The 20,733-nt window shown below is 44.1% G+C and overlaps 1 protein-coding gene across 2 annotated transcripts in view; it reads left to right on the top strand.

Moving 5' to 3' along the window:
• The window catches only part of LOC124001144 (FHF complex subunit HOOK interacting protein 1A-like), a 44,659-nt gene extending 24,835 nt beyond the window's left edge, over nucleotides 1–19,824 (top strand). For both annotated transcript variants that reach the window (XM_046307738.1, XM_046307737.1), the window contains 11 exons: nucleotides 448–760; nucleotides 941–1,140; nucleotides 1,233–1,404; nucleotides 3,403–3,648; nucleotides 3,795–3,962; nucleotides 6,516–6,595; nucleotides 7,019–7,221; nucleotides 9,502–10,578; nucleotides 11,021–11,199; nucleotides 15,981–16,101; nucleotides 16,875–19,824. In XM_046307738.1, the coding sequence (XP_046163694.1) occupies nucleotides 470–760; nucleotides 941–1,140; nucleotides 1,233–1,404; nucleotides 3,403–3,648; nucleotides 3,795–3,962; nucleotides 6,516–6,595; nucleotides 7,019–7,221; nucleotides 9,502–10,578; nucleotides 11,021–11,199; nucleotides 15,981–16,101; nucleotides 16,875–17,077 (2,940 nt within the window). In that variant the 5' untranslated portion in view covers nucleotides 448–469 and the 3' untranslated portion in view covers nucleotides 17,078–19,824. The remainder of the gene's footprint in view (nucleotides 1–447; nucleotides 761–940; nucleotides 1,141–1,232; nucleotides 1,405–3,402; nucleotides 3,649–3,794; nucleotides 3,963–6,515; nucleotides 6,596–7,018; nucleotides 7,222–9,501; nucleotides 10,579–11,020; nucleotides 11,200–15,980; nucleotides 16,102–16,874) is intronic.
• The last annotated feature ends 909 nt before the right edge of the window (nucleotides 19,825–20,733 follow it).

Genomic DNA, 20,733 nt, shown 5'->3' with positions numbered 1-20,733 from the left:
AGAGACTGTTGTGTTCATCTAGATCAATAAAGGCAGCGGCAGGCTGTCCGATGACGATTATTAACTGTCACTTATGAGTCCTCCCGAGAGAATATTACCAACATAACAAACCAACATGTTTCAGTCAATCTAATTTATCCTGAACATCATTGTAAGCACTTTGGCAGAGTCTGAGAGAGTTTGTCTTATACTCTGGTGTACACGCAATGAAATAACTTGCTCATTTGATTTCAACTGTTACGATTTGCTAGTTGATTTATTTAACCTTGCTCTATCGAGGTTATCGAATAAACTTCAAGTTGACCAAAGAAAATATTCAGTTCACTGCGAGAACTAATCTTATTTGATCTTCTTCCTTGTAAAATGAAGGTGAAATTACCACAGATATACAGGTACTATATTCATTTCTATGGACATAACCCTGTACCTTCCCCGTTGTCCCTTCAGGTGGTAAAGATCCTGGAGAAGCATGATCCTCTCCGCAGCAACACCAGCAGCAACATGGCTGCCCTTGGTGTCATCGGCCTCTCCAGCGGCGGCCCCATGCGTTTCGGCGGGCCAATCCCGGGGGGACGAGGCCAGCGCGGTGCAGAACTACGTGGAACACATTCTGTTCCTGCTCATGGAGGAGGACGCCGGCCAGGCGGGAGCCATGGGACCCATCCTGGAGTTTGTGGTGATGGAGAACGTCATGGAGAGGCTCTTCCTGTGGAGCCTGAGGCGACAGTTTACTGATGATATGAAACTGGAGCAGCTTAAGGTAGGTGTAGAGGTTAGAGACTGTGGTCGGTAACTAGAGGGTTGGGGGTTGAATCCCTGGTCTGACAGAGAAGTCTGTCATGATTTGAGGAGGGTGTCTCGGGGGGGGGGGGGGGGGTTGGGATAAAGGAAAAGGACATGTCAGTGATAACTGACAATAAAGTAATCTTCTTCTTCTAAGATGTACGAGATGATTGTGGGCCAGGCGCGGCAGCCCTTACTGCACCACAAACCTGTGTTACGACCCTTAATGATGCTCCTGTCGTCGTGCTCGGGGACAGCTGGTCCGGAGGTGGAGGCTGAGCTGGTGTCATTACTCAACCAACTGTGCTGTGTCCTGGCCAAGGACCAGTCTGTCCTGGAGCTCTTCTTCCATACCAGGTGAGCTTCTCGCCTTACAATGTAAAGTGCTTTGAGATACTGGAAAAGCTCTATAGAAATCCCATCAATTATTATGGTGATTATTATTACAGCGAGGACCAGGGGGCGGCCAACTTCCTGATCTTCTCCCTGCTGATCCCCTTCATCCACCGGGAGGGCCTGGTGGGCCAGCAGGCCCGGGACGCCCTGCTCCTCATCATGTCACTGTCTGCAGAGAACCAGCGCGTGGCCCAGCACATCGCAGAGAACACCTACTTTTGTCCGGTGATGATATGTCTGTCTTTATGATACTGTTGTCTTGCTCCTTTTGGTCTCTTTCACGTTCTGCCTGTGATTTTTGACTCTTGTTTTATGGCTCTGTATTTCTGTTTCTTAGGTCTCACTGTCCCTTTGCCCTTCTCGTTCTCTTTGTTTAGATTTTGTCCTCCCCCTCTCTCTCTCTCCTCTCTCTCGATCTCTTCTGTATACATGTCATATGGACATTTGTTCTGCCCTTGACTCAATGTCCTATTAACTCATTGTACCAACTACCAGACAAATTAATATCCCTGACCTCTCTTTGTCCCCTGATAGGCGTATGATATTCATGGCCCAAATATGCTTAGCCTATTGTATGCATAATGAAGCGGGTCGAGGGAGAGTGGGGCTGTTGTATGTTAAACGTGAGGTATTCATATGCTTTTGATAATGTAACAAGCAACACACTCATGTTATTAAAAGGCTAAACTCAGCCCAGCTGTAAAAATAATTTATACATATCTCAAGACTGTATATTTAAATTGTAAACCTTAAAAAAATATTAGTTTGATGAAACAAAATGGATGACCACTTAAGTCGATGATTATAAATGATAATCGATTTGCACTAGCCTGATGTCGTAACTTTGACCTGTGTTGTTGATTAGAATACTTATCAAACCATGCCACCATCTTGATGCATTAGCTCACCAGGGAAATCACTTGCTTTTGGATGGTAACTCTAAAATCACACAGTCGTACGTCAATGCCCATTGTTATTGATGAAACCTGGCAACCGGTAAATCAACTGGATGTAAATCAGCGGGTAACCTAGTGGTCAGAGCGTTGGGCCAGTAACCAAAAGGTTGCTGGATCGAATCCCCGAGCTGACAAGGTACAAATCTGTCGTTCTGCCCCTGACCAAGGCAGTTAACCCACTGTTCCTAGGCCGTCATTGTAAATAAGAATTTGTTCTTAACTGACTTGCCTAGTTAAATAAAGGTACAAAAATAAAATAAACTTGAGGTAAATCAACTAGAGGTAGTTTGAGTAATGCTGCCTTTCTCCACTTGCTTTCAGCTTTGAGGGAGGGGGAAGGGGGATGAGGCTTCTATCACATGCATAGATTCACACACTAGTCATTTGAATGTGAGACCATGAAGAGAAGGGACTTGGTAGATTTATAAAATACAGTACAGCTCAAAGCATGGAAGGGGAAAACAATTTATATCTGCGCCATAAAACCCACTAAGAGTGAAGCCAGAGTGAACACACAAATGCATAACAGTTATTTGTGCCCACTTCCACGCTCATAATTAATGTATGTTGCTCAATGCTCATATTTAATCTATACTGTAAACCATTAGCTATAACTCTCTAAAGTGTCATCCTCAATGCACCAGTCTGCCCTTCTGAATGTTTTTACAGTATCCCCCACAGAACACTTGTCCTGTTGCGACTAGTATCTTCACTATCAAACACTTCAGTTAAGCCGTTGTGGACTGACTATCTAGCTTGGCAGTGCTTAAACAGTGTCAACAGAATGTGTTTCAATCTCACCTGTACCGTGGAGAGACTGTACAGGCTGCATGGACAATAACCAGTTATGTAACAGTATTTGACGTAACTGCACAGCAGGAGTAGGCTACAATACCTCTCTGTCACAGGATTACCTGCCTAGCTTCCTACTGCCTGGATAAGCCAATGGAGAGACAGGGATATACCTGTACCAGGAAGTCAGAACAGAGGCCCATTCAGTTCCCTGGTTTAGAGGCATCGCTCCATCCTGCCAAGGCATTTAAGCCCTTTGTGCAAAGTCATGGACAGTTATCTTTCACATGCACAAAAGGAAACTCATGCAAAGATGAAAGGAAACGCATAATAATATTAGATCCTAGTTATTCCCAGCAACATGGTCACGTGATACCAGACCACAGTGTACAGTTTATATGGTGTAAGTAAGCAATAGCCTACTTGAAGGGGTTCCACTAAATGCGTCTCTCTCTCTCCTCTCCCCCTCCTCTAGGTGCTGGCCACGGGGCTGAGCGGTCTCTACTCGTCTCTGCCCACCAAGCTGGAGGTGCCCGGTGAGGAGTGGCACTGCCTCCACAGAGAGGACTGGCTACAGATGCCCACCCTGGTCCAGTTCCTCAACTCACTGGAGTTCTGCAATGCAGTCATTCAGGTGGCTCACCCCAACATCAGGGACCAGCTGGTCAGCTACATCTACAATGGCTTTCTGGTGCCTGTGTTGGCACCGGCCCTCCACAAGGTCAGTATTAACACAGCATGGATCGCACCGTATTAGATCCACCATTCCAGATCAATGTCAGATCAGTCACTACTTCCTGGAAGATTGGAAGGAAGGATGCAGCGTATTTGTATCCAGCCTACTGATGGTTGTGTGTTTCTCTCTAGCTGACCCTGGAGGAGGTGATGACTACCACTGCCTATCTGGACCTGTTCGTGCGGTCGGTGTCAGAGCCGGTCCTGCTGCAGACCATCCTCTCCTTCATCCTCCTCCACCGCCACGAGAACGTCCACATCCTGGACACGCTGGTCAGCCGCATCAACACACCCTTCCAGGTAACGTCCACATCCTGGACACGCTGGTCAGCCGCATCAACACACCCTTCCAGGTAACGCCCACATCCTGGACACTCTAGTCAGCCGCATCAACACACCCTTCCAGGTAACGTCCACATCCTGGACACACTGGTCAGCCGCATCGACACACCCTTCCAGGTAACGTCCACATCCTGGACACTCTGGTCAGCCGCATCGACACACCAGGTACGGGAGGGAGTCTGCAGGCTGAGGCACCTGCTCAGCACATGTGTCAACTTCCCTTTTCAGATCCGGGAGCCTTCGTGCTAGCACTCACAAATACACACAACCGCTGCACACATGCAGTGGCAAAACATATTGAGTGCTGTGCATATTTCAACCTAGAGTCTCCTAGTAACACTTAGTAGATAGCCAGGCCTCCTCAACCTGACAACTTTCTGAAGGATCTCATTTATGTCTGTGAATCTTGCTGCTATGCTGTGTGAGTCATGTTTAAAATAACTGAGACTTGTTTTGGAGAGAGTTTCCCCAGAGGCCGTTTCGTAATAATTTAAACAAATATTTAAAATGTCAGTATCAAAGACAGCAGATTATTGCCATGGCAATGCACAATAACTATCTAATTAGTCGTTGGACAAGGCAAGTAAATATTAGGAAATGTATAGTAATGTATAGTTCAAACAGGGGGAATTGCTGGAAAGGCTTCATTCATTAACATCAAACAGAGGCTTGTCAATTGAAACGTTCAAGTGCTCTCTTCACAGGACTACTTTGTACTCTACAGGGTAGAAAACAACACTTCTGATACCTGCAGCCCATTTAACATTGATGGTTTTGATAAGGACAACACAGAGTTAAGCATGGAATAAACAAACGTACAGTCAATAACACAAAACAAAAAGTCTATATACAGTGTGTGCAAATGGCATAAGAAGGTAAGGCAATAAATAGGCCATAGTAGCGAAGTAATTACAATTTAGAAAATTAACACTAGAGTGATAGATGTGCATATGATGATGTGCAAGTAGAAATGCTGGTGTGCAAAAGAGTAAAAAAGTAAATATAAACAATATGGGAATGAGGTAGGTAGATTGGATGGGCTATTTACAGATGGATTGTGTACAGCTGCAGCGATCGGTAAGCTGCTCAGTTAGCTGATGCTTAAAGTTAGTGAGGGCTATATAGGTCTCCAGCTTCAGTGATTTTTGCAATTCGTTCCAGTCATGTTGGCTTTGGGGATGACCAGTGAGATATACCTTCTGGAGCGCGTGCTACGGTGGGTGTTATGGTGACCAGTGAGCTGAGACGAGGCGGGGCTTTACATAGCAAAGATTTATAGATGACCCGGAGCCAGTGGGTCAGGCGACGAATATGAAGCGAGGGCCAGCCGATTAGAGCATACAGGTCACAGTGGTGGGTGGTATATGTGGCTTTGGTGACAAAACGGATGGCACTGTGATAGACTGCATCCAGTTTGCTGAGTAGAGTGTTGGAGGCTATTTTGTAAATGACATCGCCGAAGTCAAGGATCGGTAGGATAGTCAGTTTTACGAGCGTATGTTTGGCAGCGTGAGTGAAGGATGCTTTGTTGCGAAATAGGAAGCCGATTCTAGATTGGAGATGTTTAATAGGAGTCTGGAAGGAGAGTTTACAGTCTAGCCAGACACCTAGGTATTTATAGTTGTCCACACATTCATAAGTCAGAACCGTCCAGAGTGGTGATGCTAGTCGTGCAGGCGGGTAGCGATCGGTTGAAAAGCATGCATTTAGTTTTACTTGTGTTTAAGAGCAGTTGGAGGCCACGGAAGGAGTGTTGTATGGCATTGAAGCTCATTTTGGAGCAGTGTCCAAAGAAGGGTCAGATGTATACAGAGTGGTGTCGTCTGCGTAGAGGTGGATCAGGGAATCACCCACAGCAAGAGCGACATCATTGATCTATTCAGAGAAAAGAGTCGGCCTGAGAATTGAACCATGTGGCACCCCCATAGAGACTGCCAGAGGTCCGGACAACAGGCCCTCCGATTTGACACACTGAACTCTATCAGAGAAGTAGTTGGTGAACCAGGCGAGGCAGTCATTTGAGAAACCAAGGCTGTTGAGTCTGCTGATAAGAATACGGTGATTGACAGAGTCGAAAGCCTTGGCCAGGTCGACTCCCTGTTGGTGAGTCTCCCCATTCCAAACCCTCAAATGGACAGACATTTCCATACATTTATCATTATTCAGCTGTCAGCTACTCAGACAGATAGGCATACACCTTTGCCACACAATCCAACCTAATCAAGACATACACCATGCCTAAAACATAACTCATTAAGGACCTGGGGGGACTATTAGCTGGTTACATGCCAACTAATTGAAGTTGCATCAGGGATACTTACAAAACAAGGATCATCAAAAGCTGTGACTTCAGGCTGTCCAAACAGGTATGATGCCAGGTGCCACAGGCAGACATTTTGAAATTCAGCCCTGGTAATCCCTTACATATTAATCCAGCCCTGTGATGTATTCCGGTCCTCTGAGGCCTTTGTTTCATCATCTTGTGATGCTTATCTTCTTGGTGTTTTCCAGCTGGGTACTGTGTCTCTGGCGCTGTTCCAGACTCTCATTGGACTGTACTGTGAGGATGTGATGCTGCAGCTCATCTTGAGGTAAATGGGTGGGGCCTGTTCCATGTTCTATGCATGTTCATGATGATATTATATGGAGTGGGGTGTATGGTATCTTTCTCTGTATACCTAGTTGAGGTGTACACACACACACACACACACACACACACACACACACACACACACACACACACACACACACACACACACACACACACACACTTACAAATTCAGTTTCTCTTCTCAGCTAAGCCTCATTGTCTTACTGTAAATCATGGTACAGCTGATTGGTTTACCATGTGATGAGCCCGTACTCCGCTTTTTCTCCTTAACACCCAAACACCGACCCATCTCTATTTCTTGGTACAACCATAACCCCCCGTCCTCCTCCTAACCCCAGTCTCAGTTCCCCCTGCTGGGGCTCCCTAACAGGATCTACCCCCCCCCCCTCCTCTGGTTCTCCAGGTACCTGATCCCCTGTAATCACATGATGCTGAGCCAGCGACGTGTGGTGAAGGAGAGAGACTTCTACTCTGTGTCGGCCGCTAAGATCCTGGCGCTCACACCCTCCTGCTGCTCCCCCGAACACAGCCCCCCACCTCTCAGACAGCTGGACTCCATCCTCTGGTCAAAGGGTACAGACAACAGTCCTAACACTGGCACCATGGGTAAGATAGGTTCACTGGATATTTCTAGCTGGTTCTGTACTTTAAATATGCCTATCACTAGGACAAGACAGTGTAACGTGCCACATGCAGAAGTAAAGTGGAATTAACCCCGTGTTTAACCAGTTGCTTTCTATTTGAAGGTGATATTTTGAATGCCTCAATGGTTCTCAGGAAATAAACTGTTACTTCTGAAGGATTTTAACAATTTCTATCTCTCGACCTATAATAATGAAACCCAATCTAGTTTCCTTTGTTTCAAGTGGTCTGAATATTTGTGTTGGGGATTTTAGGCCATGTGCTGCAGCTTAGTCTGAGTAGACGAAACTAATTAAGATCACATTTGAGCCTAATCTGATTCACACTTCACTCTCTTCTGTATTCACAATCACAGCTTCAATGAGCTCTATGTTGAGCCAAAATCTCTAACACACAAAAAGTTCCTTTACTGAGTTGCGACTAGTCATAACATTGTTGATGGTGAGTGCTTTGACCTAATTAGTGGAGGTGGTTTTTGCCAAAAACCAACGAAACACAAACCACACAGACCAAGTGTTTGAACTGTCTAGATATCCATGATACAGCCCATCACCTTGGAAAGTAATATATATAACTTTCCAAGGTGATGGGCTGTATCATGGATATCTAGACAGTTCAAACACTTTGTCTGTGTGGATATATATATATATACATACACACACACACACACAAACAAAGGTCGGCAACGGGCGCCCTGCCCTGTGTTCTATTGATAATGCATTATTCCTATCCCGCAGTAGAACGTGTTCTACTGATAATGCAATATTCCTATCCCTCAGTAGAACGCATTCTATTGATAATGCATTATTCTTATCCCCGCAGTAGAATGCGTTCTATTGATAATGCATTATTCTTATCCCCGCAGTAGAATGCGTTCTATTGATAATGCATTATTCCTATCCCCGCAGTAGAATGCGTTCTATTGATAATGCATTATTCCTATGCCCGTAGTAGAACACATTCTATTGATAATGCATTATTCCTATGGCCGTAGTAGAACACGTTCTATTGATAATGCATTATTCCTATGCCCGTAGTAGAACACGTTCTATTGATAATGCATTATTCCTATGCCCATAGTAGAACACATTCTATTGATAATGCATTATTCCTATCCCCGTAGTAGAACGTGTTCTATTGATAATGCATTATTCCTATCCCCGTAGTAGAACGTGTTCTATTGATAATGCATTATTCCTATCCATTTACTATTCCTTATTAAGAGTCATTCAAACATCCATCAGTTATGGTTCTGTATGATCTTTACATGAAGTCTCATGTTGTCAGATTAATAACAGGCCTTATTAGAAAGTGTTTTTATCAACTTATGAAATCTCAATTAAATCAGTTTAGCCTCCTGTGGTTAATTGTCAACGTCATTAGTTCTGCTGTGCGTGAATTCATCGTGCATGCAGTGCGCGCAGCGCAGTGTGTCAGCCAGGATTAGTTATATTATTCATCTCACTGACTTGTTCTATTTCCTGTCTCTCTCTCTCTCTCTCTCTCTCTCTCTCTCTGTCTCTCTCTGTCTCTCTCTGTCTCTCTCTGTCTCTCTCTCTGTCTCTCTCTGTCTCTCTCTCTGTCTCTCTCTCTGTCTCTCTCTCTGTCTCTCTCTCTGTCTCTCTCTCTGTCTCTCTGTCTGTCTCTCTCTCTGTCTCTCTCTCTGTCTCTGTCTCTCTGTCTGTCTCTCTGTCTCTCTCTCTGTCTCTCTCTCTGTCTCTCTCTCTGTCTCTCTCTGTCTCTCTCTCTGTCTCTCTCTCTGTCTCTCTCTCTGTCTCTCTCTCTCTCTCTGTCTCTCTGTCTCTCTCTCTCTCTCTCTCTCTCTCTGTCTCTCTCTCTCTGTCTCTCTCTCTGTCTCTCTCTCTCTCTCTCTCTGTCTCTCTCTCTCTCTCTCTCTCTCTCTCTCTCTGTCTCTCTCTCTGTCTGTCTCTCTCTCTCTGTCTCTCTCTCTCTCTGTCTCTCTCTCTCTCTGTCTCTCTCTCTCTCTGTCTCTCTCTCTGTCTCTCTGTCTCTCTGTCTCTCTCTGTCTCTCTCTCTCTCTGTCTCTCTCTCTCTCTCTCTGTCTCTCTCTCTGTCTCTCTCTGTCTCTCTCTGTCTCTCTCTCTGTCTCTCTCTCTCTGTCTCTCTCTCTCTGTCTCTCTCTCTCTGTCTCTCTGTCTGTGTGTGTGTCTGTATCTCTCTGGCTATCACTGTTAGATACATTACTGACTTGTAGTGCTCCCTGTCTTTCTGTCTGTTTTTCAGAGACCGAGGAGTCCTTTTTGGAGGAGGATGGCTCGTGCTACTCCTGCGTCATCGGCTCTGAGATCTACCTGGACGTCAACTACCTGCACTACCTTTACAACGCCCGCCTGGGCATCAGCAGCTGCACCCGGGCCTGCCAGGTGTGGTCAGCCCCCTACGATGGAGAGGACCCCCCTCCAGAGGAGTACCAACCCAGTGCCCTGGAGGAGGCTGGGGCCAGGGGACGCCAAGCCCATACGATCAACCCTAAGAGGTCACATCCACATCCACGGCCTCGTCCCCCCTGCCCGCCCCAGACCACAGACCCAGCCCCTACTAATCAACTAGAGCTGGAGTGGGACGATAGTTATGATGCCGGTCCGGTGGTGTCCCCCGAGGCTGTTACTGCTGAGAGTAGTAGACCTCCACAGCTGCCTGCAGCCGAGCCGCCCAAACACATCCAGGAGATGAGGAGGACTGCCATCATGCTGGTTAAGGGTTCCTACATCGAGGAGTCCGACTTCCAGGATGATGTCATGGTCTATGACCTTGTGGCAAAGAAGGACGCCCGCGATACTGTGGATCGCCGCAGACCCAGCCGGGAGACACTACCGGAATCGGAGGAATCTGAAATAGACTCAGAATTTAACCTTGAGGAGGACCATTTCAAAGAATCCAGTCTGCAGGAGAAGGATGAGGTCCCCCTCAGCAATGTCCTGAGTCTTCCACTCCATCCCACTAACATGGAGGTCAACAGCTCGGAGGTCACAAAGGGGTCAAAAGAGGTCAAAGCTCATGTTGCGGACCACAACTCCAACCTCCAGAGCCCCTCGGCTAAGGTGGGGGACGACCTCATGGGTCAGTACGAGGAGCTGATTCGTACGCTGGGCAGCGACGAGGCCGGGACTGGGGGGAGCAGCCCTGTGAAAACGGTAGACAAAGAGTTCCGGAATCCTGTTGTCACCCCCATGGAGGAGGACGAGGTGGACTTCAGCTCATTCTCTGTGGATACGCCAGAGCTGGAGAAGCCGCACTCATCCCTGTTTGGGACCAAGCTCCGCAGTGGGAGCACTAGGAGCCATTCGGTGCCTTTTACAGGTAAGACAAAACAACACTCTCAGAAATAAAAGCCTTAACTTTTGTACAATATCTTCACCAGGTTTGAAGGTCAGCTCTCTAACACGTGTCAAGAATTTGCTGAAGAATCACAACATGGTTATCTTACAATGCATTTGACTCATAACGAGAGAGAGAGGCTTTACTCAGACTGTCAAACCTGGTTAAATTAAAGTAAGACAGATAAAACTTCAGTCTGAGTAAAGTCTCTCTCGCTGTCTCTCTCTGTCTCTCTGTCTCTCTCTCTGTCTCTCTCTCTGTCTCTCTCTCTGTCTCTCTCTCTGTATCTCTCTCTGTCTCTCTCTCTGTCTCTCTCTCTGTCTCTCTCTCTGTCTCTCTCTGTGTGTGTGTAGATTGAAGTATGCTTGAACTTTAAACAGGTTTGACAATCTGAGTGAAGACTCTCTTTCGTCTCTTCCTGTAGGGCCATTTGTCAGTGTACTGTTGTCACGTCTGGAGAACATGCTGGATAACTCTCTCCATGTCAACCTCCTGCTGACTGGTGTACTGGCCCAGCTGGCTGCCTACCCCCAGCCCCTGCTGCAATCCTTCCTCCTCAACACCAACATGGTGTTCCAGCCCAGCGTGCGCTCACTCTATCAGGTACAGATAGTGTGTGTGAGTGTGCGCGACTGTGAGTGTGACTATCACCAGCCCAGTGTCCACTCCCGCTCCTAGATTCCATTAATTATGTCAGTCTGTCTGTCCATCTATCACTATGTATAGACTTTCAGTCTGTCTGTCCATCTATCACTATGTATAGACTTTCAGTCTGTCTGTCCATCTATCACTATGTATAGACTTTCAGTCTGTTTGTCCATCTATCACTATGTATAGACTTTCAGTCTCTGTCCATCTATGTATAGACTTTCAGTCTGTCTGTCCATCTATGTATAGACTTTCAGTCTGTCTGTCTGTCCATCAAATCAAATTTATTTATATAGCCCTTCGTACATCAGCTGATATCTCAAAGTGCTGTACAGAAACCCAGCCTAAAACCCCAAACAGCAAGCAATGCAGGTGTAGAAGCACGGTGGCTAGGAAAAACTCCCTAGAAAGGCCAAAACCTAGGAAGAAACCTAGAGAGGAACCAGGCTATGTGGGGTGGCAGAACAGGCAGAACAGTTGAAACTGGAGCAGCAGCACAGTCTTGTGGACCGGGGACAGCAAGGAGTCATCATGTCAGGTAGTCCTGGGGCACGGTCCTAGGGCTCAGGTCCTCCGAGAGAGAAAGAAAGAGAGAATTAGAGAGAGCATATGTGGGGTGGCCCGTCCTCTTCTGGCTGTGCCGGGTGGAGATTATAACAGAACGTGGCCAAGATGTTCAAATGTTCATAAATGACCAGCATGGTCGAATAATAGTAAGGCAGAACAGTTGAAACTGGAGCAGCAGCATGGCCAGGTGGACTGGGGACAGCAAGGAGTCATCATGTCAGGTAGTCCTGGGGCATGGTCCTAGGGCTCAGGTCAGTTGAAACTGGAGCAGCAGCATGGCCAGGTGGACTGGGGACAGCAAGGAGTCATCATGTCAGGTAGTCCTGGGGCACGGTCCTAGGGCTCAGGTCCTCCGAGAGAGAGAAAGAAAGAAGGAGAGAATTAGAGAACGCACACTTAGATTCACACAGGACACCGAATAGGACAGGAGAAGTACTCCAGATATAACAAACTGACCCTAGCCCCCCGACACAAACTACTGCAGCATAAATACTGGAGGCTGAGACAGGAGGGGACAGGAGACACTGTGGCCCCATCCGAGGACACCCCCGGACAGGGCCAAACAGGAAGGATATAACCCCACCCACTTTGCCAAAGCACAGCCCCCACACCACTAGAGGGATATCTTCAACCACCAACTTACCATCCTGAGACTAGGCTGAGTATAGCCTGCAAAGATCTCCGCCACGGCACAGCCCAAGGGGGGGTGGGGTGGGGGGGGCAACCCAGACAGGATGACCACAACAGTGAATCAACCGACTCAGGTGACGCACCCCCTGCAGGGACGGCATGAGAGAGCCCCAGTAAGCCAGTGACTCAGCCCCTGTAATAGGGTTAGAGGCAGAGAATCCCAGTGGAAAGAGGGGAACCAGCCAGGCAGAGACAGCAAGGGCGGTTCGTTGCTCCAGAGCCTTTCCGTTCACCTTCCCACTCCTGGGCCAGACTACACTCAATCATATGACCCACTGAAGAGATGAGTCTTCAGTAAAAACTTAAAGGTTGAGACCGAGTTTGCTTCTCTGACATGGGTAGACAGACCGTTCCATAAAAATGGAGCTCTATAGGAGAAAGCCCTGCCTCCAGCTGTTTGCTTAGAAATTCTAGGGACAATTAGGAGGCCTGCGTCTTGTGACCATAGCGTACGTGTAGGTATGTACGGCAGGACCAAATCAGAGAGATAGGTAGGAGCAAGCCCATGTAATGCTTTGTAGGTTAGCAGTAAAACCTTAAAAGCAGCCCTTGCTTTGACAGGAAGCCAGTGTAGAGGCTAGCACTGGAGTAATATGATACATTTTTTTGGTTCTAGTCAGGATTCTAGCAGCCGTATTTAGCACTAACTGAAGTTTATTTAGTGCTTTATCTGGGTAGCTGGAAAGTAGAGCATTGCAGTAATCTAACATAGAAGTGAAAAAAGCATAGATTAATTTTTCTGTCCATCTATCTCTATGTATTGACTTTCAGTCTGCCTGTCCATCTATGTATAGACTTTCAGTCTATGTATAGACTTTCAGTCTGTCTGTCCGTCTATGTATAGACTTTCAGTCTGTCTGTCTGTCCATCTATGTATAGACTTTCAGTCTGTCTGTCTGTCCATCTATGTATAGACTTTCAGTCTGTCTGTCTGTCCATCTATGTATAGACTTTCAGTCTGTCTGTCTGTCCATCTATGTATAGACTTTCAGTCTGTCTGTCTGTCCATCTATGTATAGACTTTCAGTCTGTCTGTCTGTCCATCTATGTATAGACTTTCAGTCTGTCTGTCTGTCCATCTATCTGTCTGTCCATCTATAGACTTTCAGTCTGTCTGTCTGTCCATCTATGTATAGACTTTCAGTCTGTCTGTCTGTCCATCTATGTATAGACTTTCAGTCTGTCTGTCTGTCCATCTATGTATAGACTTTCAGTCTGTCTGTCTGTCCATCTATGTATAGACTTTGTCTATCTGTCTGTATCCTTTGTTCTCTCAATGACTTTGAGGCAGATATGGACAGGGTCCTACTGTTAAGATACTCCTCATAGACACTGCAATGCACGCCTACTCAAAACAGAGACAACTCTCTTAGTAAACATTTCACTCTGCTCCATTTAGTAAGCATTAGAGGTGTAAAAACGTTCCCCCAAAAAACTGTTTGCTTTTCTCTCTCATCGCTCTAAGCTGTTTAAACCTCTGGAGACTCATGAAACAACCAGAAAACCTGTTAGAAGTTCGAGAGGAGGGATCCGTTATGAATAGTATTAATTAGAGAGGAGATTATGAATACTATGGGTTTGTCCTAAATAGAACCTTATTCCCTATATAGTGCACTACTTTTAACCAGAGCCTTATGGACCCTGGGTAAAAGTAGTGCACTATATAGGGGATAGGGTGCCATTTGGGAAGCAACCTATGAGCGGCGTACACTTAACGTGGCAATGAAAACAGAGTTCAAAATGGCTGTGAAACAAGTCTAGTGAGACTTTAACACCAGTGTTTTTTTCTCTCTGCTGGCTGATTCATGCATAATTGAATAGAGGATGTGTAAACAAGGAAATCAAAATGGAATGGGGCCGTTTGAAAGCTCGCATTAAAAGGAATGTTTGGATGGGGATGAAAGGGGATGGCGAGTTGTTGACGTACAAACACTGGGCACTTCATTTTCATTAGGGTCCAGATTAAAAGAGGTGGATTGTTTGTCATGGAGATAAATGCGGTTTGGTTCTCTCATCATCAGTGTGTCTTGTCTTGCTTAATGCCCTTGTTTTGTATGGTTTATGCCTCTGGTTTTGTTTTCAATCATGTAATATGCTTTTATGCAAAAGCTACCTGTTTTACACCTGATAGTATGTATTGCAATACTCTTGGCATCAAGAACGCGAAGCCTGTTGGCTTAATTCAGTCAAAACAAATGTACACTTTCTTTGATAAGGCGTCTTGCGCTGTGGAAATGCAATGATTGCATTCATTTTTCTCAGTAGAACAATACAATGTTTGTGTGCAAAATAACAAAACAATTCAGCATGGTGATCTCATTGATCCACCATCTTGTTTCAATGTAAGCTTGCGAGATCAGGATAGCCGAATGAGACTACCTCATTGTAGCTTTGATACAATATTTATCCTGTACTTTCTGTGTCTGGCAGCTACAGTGCCTTCAGAAAGTATTCACACCCCTTTCCACATTCTGATGTGTTACAGCCTGAATTTAAAATTGATTTAATTTAGATTTTGTGTCACTGATCTACACAAAATACCCCATAATATCAAAGTGGAATTTTGTTAGTAGAACATTTTTGAAATTAATAAAAAAGGAAATGCCGAAATGTATTGAGTCTAAGTATTCAACCCCTTTGTTATGGCAAGTCTAAGTTCAGGAGTAAAAATATGTCCAATTAAGTAATACTGTAAAACATGAGGCAAAGAAAGGAACTTTTTGCCCTGAATACAAAGCTTTGTTTGGGACAAATTCAACACAACACATGACTGAGTACCACCCTTCATATTTTTGAACATTGTTTGCTGCATCATGTTATGGGAATGCTTGTCATCAGCAAGGACTAAGGAGTTTTTTAGGATAAAAAGAAACTGAATACAGCTAAGCACAGGCAAAGTCCTAGAGGAAAACCTAATTCAGTCTTCTTTTCAACAGACACTGGGAGACTAATTCACCTTTCAGCAGGACAATAACATAAAACACAAGGCCAAATTTATACTGCCGGTGCTTACCAAGATGACATTGAATGTTCCTGAATGGCAGAGTTACCGTTTTTACTTAAATCGGTTTGAAAATGGCTTTCTAGCAATGATCAACAACCAACTTGACAGAGCTTGAATAATATTTTTAATAATAATGGGCAAATACAATTCAGCTGTGCAAAGTTCTTAGAGACTTACCCAGAAAGACTCACAACTGTAATCACTGCCAAAGGGGATTGTCTCAGTGGGTGAATACTTATCTAATCAAGATGTATTAGTGTTTTATTTTTCGTAAATGTTATAATTTTTCTTCCACTTTGACATTAGAGTATTTGGTGTAGATCATTGACAAAAATTGCAATTAAATCCATATTTAGTCCCTCTTTGTAACACAACAACATTTGGAAAAAGTCTAGGAGTGTGACTACTTTCTGAAGGCATTGTATTTCCTGTCTGATGTTCTACTGATGTTACTATATATATGTTTCCATATCAGGTACTAGCATCCCTTAAGAACCAGATAGAGCAGCAGGCCTCGACCAAGAAGGACTTCCCAGAGCTGATCACCTCCGCCCAGCACTGCCTCCTTGCCAGGGAGAGTTCACTCAAGGGTCAAGGTGAGACTTGATTGACTACAGTACCCATAATTCTCTGTCCTACATATCTGGTTCCATGTTAGTAAAGACGTTCTGAAGCTAACGTAAGGGCTTCCCTGCCAGGATATATGGTTGTTATAAACACTATGTAACTGTGTACTGTTACTTACTGGTCGTATAAATGTTTTGTTTGAATAGACGTTGTTGAATTCTGAGCTTTATTGTCAGCTATCCTATGAGCATCATTAGAATGTCATATAGGTCTGTTTTGTAGCCAATAGCCAGGTCATTAAGATTAGAATAGATACAGGCAAACCTTCCAGAGGATTTGAGGCAATATCCTAGATCATAAGACCAGTAATGAGCCAAGCAATAACGTTGTTTCTTATCGCTGCAATGCAATGAAGCACCACTGAAAGATTCAAACTGTATCTGTGCTTAGTTTGTGTTGTGTTTGGTTCCTCCTTGAGGACTTGGAGAATATATTCAGCTTGGTCATGAAGCATATCAGGAATGGAGAAACAACAACCTTCTGACGTTCTTCTTCTCATACTTCTCTAGTATACTGCATTCCCAATGGTTTCTCCCCACCATTTTATCTGCGAGCTTCTCTCTGAGCAAAGAATGTATTGGTATGAGATTGCATGAGATTTAAAAAAGAAAATGAGACTGATATAAAAGAGAATTTCATCTTTCAAGTGGACTAACATGAGCTTGCTACAATGTCCAACTGCAGTTGAATGCTACTATTACTAATGTCTTATTTTTCATCTCTATTTACTTACCCTCCACAGATACAAACAGCGGAGACAGCCGAGAATGTTCCCCCCTGGAGGCAGGAAGGATGATGAAGAGCTCTCCTCCTCCCCAGCCCAAGACCATTTCCCTGGCCAGGACCGAGGTCTTCGCTACCGTCCTCTTCACAGAGTTCCTCAAAGAACTGGCGGCCATTGCGCAGGAGCACTCAATACTATCGCACGTCCCTATGGAGGAGTAACGATATAATAACATTGCAATTATGTTATAATAAAATTTTATTATGTTTTAATTATGTTATGGTAACATTATCTCACAGGGAAGGAGTGAATGTCTGTCCCTAACCTGTTGTGTCCACTCGGGTCACTTTTAAAAGTTTTTAAACATTTTTCATGTTTTCCAACACTGCTTGATGAAGAACACTATACCTCTTGGATTGATTCACTCATCTTTTGTCTCTCTCCCTGAGGTAGTTTTTAAATTTGGTTATATATATTTGAGGCTAATATATTTTTCCAAACCAATATATAAAAACGTCGGGCTCTGATATACAGTAACACATAACTTACAGGAATCTCTCAACCATTTGATGCATTTACCATTGATACCCTCAGACAGACTCGTGTATATGGTTCTGCCCTCAGAGAGTTGTATGCATAGGCCTATGTCACATCCAAGGAGCAGGTCATGTGATTTATAATGACTGGAAAGTACTGACCTACTTCAAGCCTTTGGTGGAACCCCTGCACCAACCAATAAGAATGCTGAAATGGAAACGTGGGGCTAATCGACCAAAGCCTGAATAGAATGGAACAGGCTGAATGGAACAATGGGAAGTTAATGATACACAAAGGACACATAATCTATCCCTTTAGGCTTTTAGACTTACAATATTGCATTCATAAATGTCAGTGTACTTCCCTGGTAGCAACAGCCTCTCCAGTGACCAGCTCTAGTTGTCTTGTAGTGATGGCCACCATACAATGGGGACTTATACGTGGCCTTACCGAAATCTCTGGTGGTGCCATGTTGTCACCCTGGGGTTGCGTGCTGTACTGGAAATAATCAGGAGCCTAATTTTCAGGATCTCTCCCTGCGGAGTATTCATCACTAATCAAATGTTATTTGTCACATGCTTCGTAAACAACAGGTGTAGACTAGCAGTGAAGTGCTTACTTATGGGCCCTTCCAACAATGCAGAGAGAGAGAAATGGTGGAAAAATAATAAATCCACAATGAGTAACACTAACTTGGCTGTTAACATGGGGTACCTGTAACAAGTACCCTAGCAGCACCCCTCTAAACTACTGGTTAGCGTGTTGGTGTTAGATGTGGGATGCTAGTGGGAGTCCCATCCATCTCATACTTACTTTATAAAGTTGGCGTAGACCATGGCATTTTCTAATGTTATGTATTTGGTGGTCGTTGTTGTTCAAAACTCTTGACTGAAGGAGAGGCCTAGTAAGTTAGACTATCAGGCTCACTGTACAAAACAAGTTTGTGTGTCGCTAAATACCTTAAATCAAAGACTTTCTTTGTTCAAATAGACATATTTCAGTTATGTTAGGTTTTCAATGCACATTAGATATTCAATCTAGAAGTTTTTTTTTAAATTTAGGGGTGTACTTCAGGACACTGGGTTCTTCTGACGTCAATTCTCAATGCTGCGGCAAGCTCCATTTTCCCATGGTGCACCAGGTCCTGTCCACTGAATGCACGTTATTTATAATGATATCTCTCTAAAAGGAGCTTTCCATATCAGGGTGATGCACTCAATGTTCGCATCAAAAACAGCACCTTATTTCCTATGTAGTGCACTACTTTTGACCATATAAATCAAGAGTAGTGCACTATATGGGGTAATGGGTGCCGTTTGGGAAGCCCTCAATGTCTTAGCCTTATTTTAGTACTTTTTGTATATAATTGGGAAAAAGAATCAAAGAAGCAGCACACTATGCAAATCATTATTGATATTTGAGGTATAAGAGTACTTTATTACGTTTTGTTTCCTGATGGGGTGGGTATTTAATACAGAATGTACTTAATGTCACAATAATGGAACTGTTTTGTAGAGAGAGGTTCTATTGCCATATTTTTTTCACTTGAGTTGTTCTCTTTTCTCGTTGCTGTATAGGGAATGCATGTTTCTTGTATGTTTTTATGAGTCAAGTTGGGAAAATTGGAATACATCACTGTTGGTTTGTTCATTGATGATTTGGCACATTCATTTTAGCATTGAGTGTTGGCCAACTCTCACAGGAAGACGAAATCCAAGCTGATATGCTCCATTTGAAGTTTGAATTCCAGACTAAGACATGGTCTACCATTAGCAACAAATAAATAGCCTTGATTTTAATGGACTTTTTTAATTTAAGGTTTTGATTTCAACCAAGGAGACATTTTGTTACAATGTCTGTCCCTATTAAATCGGTATGTTAGTTCTTCCCTATCTAAAAATTGGTGCCTGAATTTTGAATGAATTTCCTCCTGTTGTTTACAGTGTGTACTCTGGGCTAAGCATGGTCATGTTCAGTAGGCATAAAGGTGAGCTTATCCATTTAGAAATGCTCTTTGTTTTCTGTTGCAAAACTCTTTCCTATGGTGCATCCTAATGAACGTGGATGCAGCTGCAAAGTCAAAAATATACCACTGTCTGCTCGAACTAGTCCACAAATTGGACCGATGGACAGTTATGGAATGCATAATTTATTGCCATTGCTAAATTTGGTGATGTACTCCATATTCTCTTGTAGTAGAATGTTGTGTGGAGCACATTTTATTTTAACCAAATTTAGAGGCACAGTTCTCTTCAGTTGCGTAGAGGTTTAATTCCAAAGAGAAGTAGTCTAGTTTCTCCCTTTCTACAACTATTAGCATCCATTTTAGATGCCAGCGATGACCTTGTCAGGTTACTCCAGTGTATTCTTCTGTCATTAAAGTCAGAGGTTCCAAGAAATGATTATTTTAATAAAGACATCTATTAGTGTAGTCTTTATATATTTTTTTTATTGAAGAACAGATAAATGTCATGTGTTTTGACTTGACAGCTTCTCTACCCAAATGTATATTTTAGCTTCACCTCGGCAAAGTGAAATGGAAAACACATTTTTCCTTCCTCTTCTTTCGCCCAGAAGTGGTTGTGTTTTCAATGGTTTGTTCAGTGGACTCCACTGGCCTCGTTTAGGAAACAATCCCCCCTCTATCCCTGTTCATACCTGGTTCTAACATGCAGCCTTTGTCCTGATCTCGTCCAATTCTGATTGTGGCCACATTTTTTGGACGATTAAAGAAACGCATTGTGATCAGATCGACGTGTACAAGGACAAGATCAGGACGAATGTTAACAGCAGGTATAAACAGGGCTTCTGACAGCCATTCATCCAGTGACCCAGCTTCTGTTCAAAAATAGGTCTTCACAGCCACTGAAACAGCAGCCAGCCACAAACCCTCTTTTTTTTAAAAATCAAGAAGTCCAATTGAGTTATGTACAATACCTCTTTTATATAGGTCACTGCATACGGCATTCAATAGAAACAAAGGGGATGAATGGGAGGCAACTACCTACGTTACCAAACTGAAGTCGCATGCACACAGCCAACCAGTATTGAATTACCGCGTGATTTGACAAAACCCAATATTCAAGCGAGATGCCTAACTCTAGAGAGCTAAAGGATAGAGAAAAGGCCAATATGTCTCTCCGTCACTTGACAGCCACAAGGGGGTGCTCACTACTCATGACTACTTCCTCTCCTTTGACTGAACACTGACCTCTAAATCATTTCTAATCCGATCCATTTTAGAGGGAGTATCAGGAGATACATTGCATATAGTACTTCAGTCCTCTGTTGCTCTCCTGATTCATTTCAGTGCTGCCAGAGGACGGTGATAAAAGCAGAA

The sequence above is a fragment of the Oncorhynchus gorbuscha genome, linkage group LG17 (assembly GCF_021184085.1).
Source record: "Oncorhynchus gorbuscha isolate QuinsamMale2020 ecotype Even-year linkage group LG17, OgorEven_v1.0, whole genome shotgun sequence".
Classification (NCBI taxonomy): domain Eukaryota; kingdom Metazoa; phylum Chordata; class Actinopteri; order Salmoniformes; family Salmonidae; genus Oncorhynchus; species Oncorhynchus gorbuscha.
The sequence above is the reverse complement of the archived record's forward strand: the minus strand, read 5'-3'. Positions and strand labels throughout refer to the sequence as shown.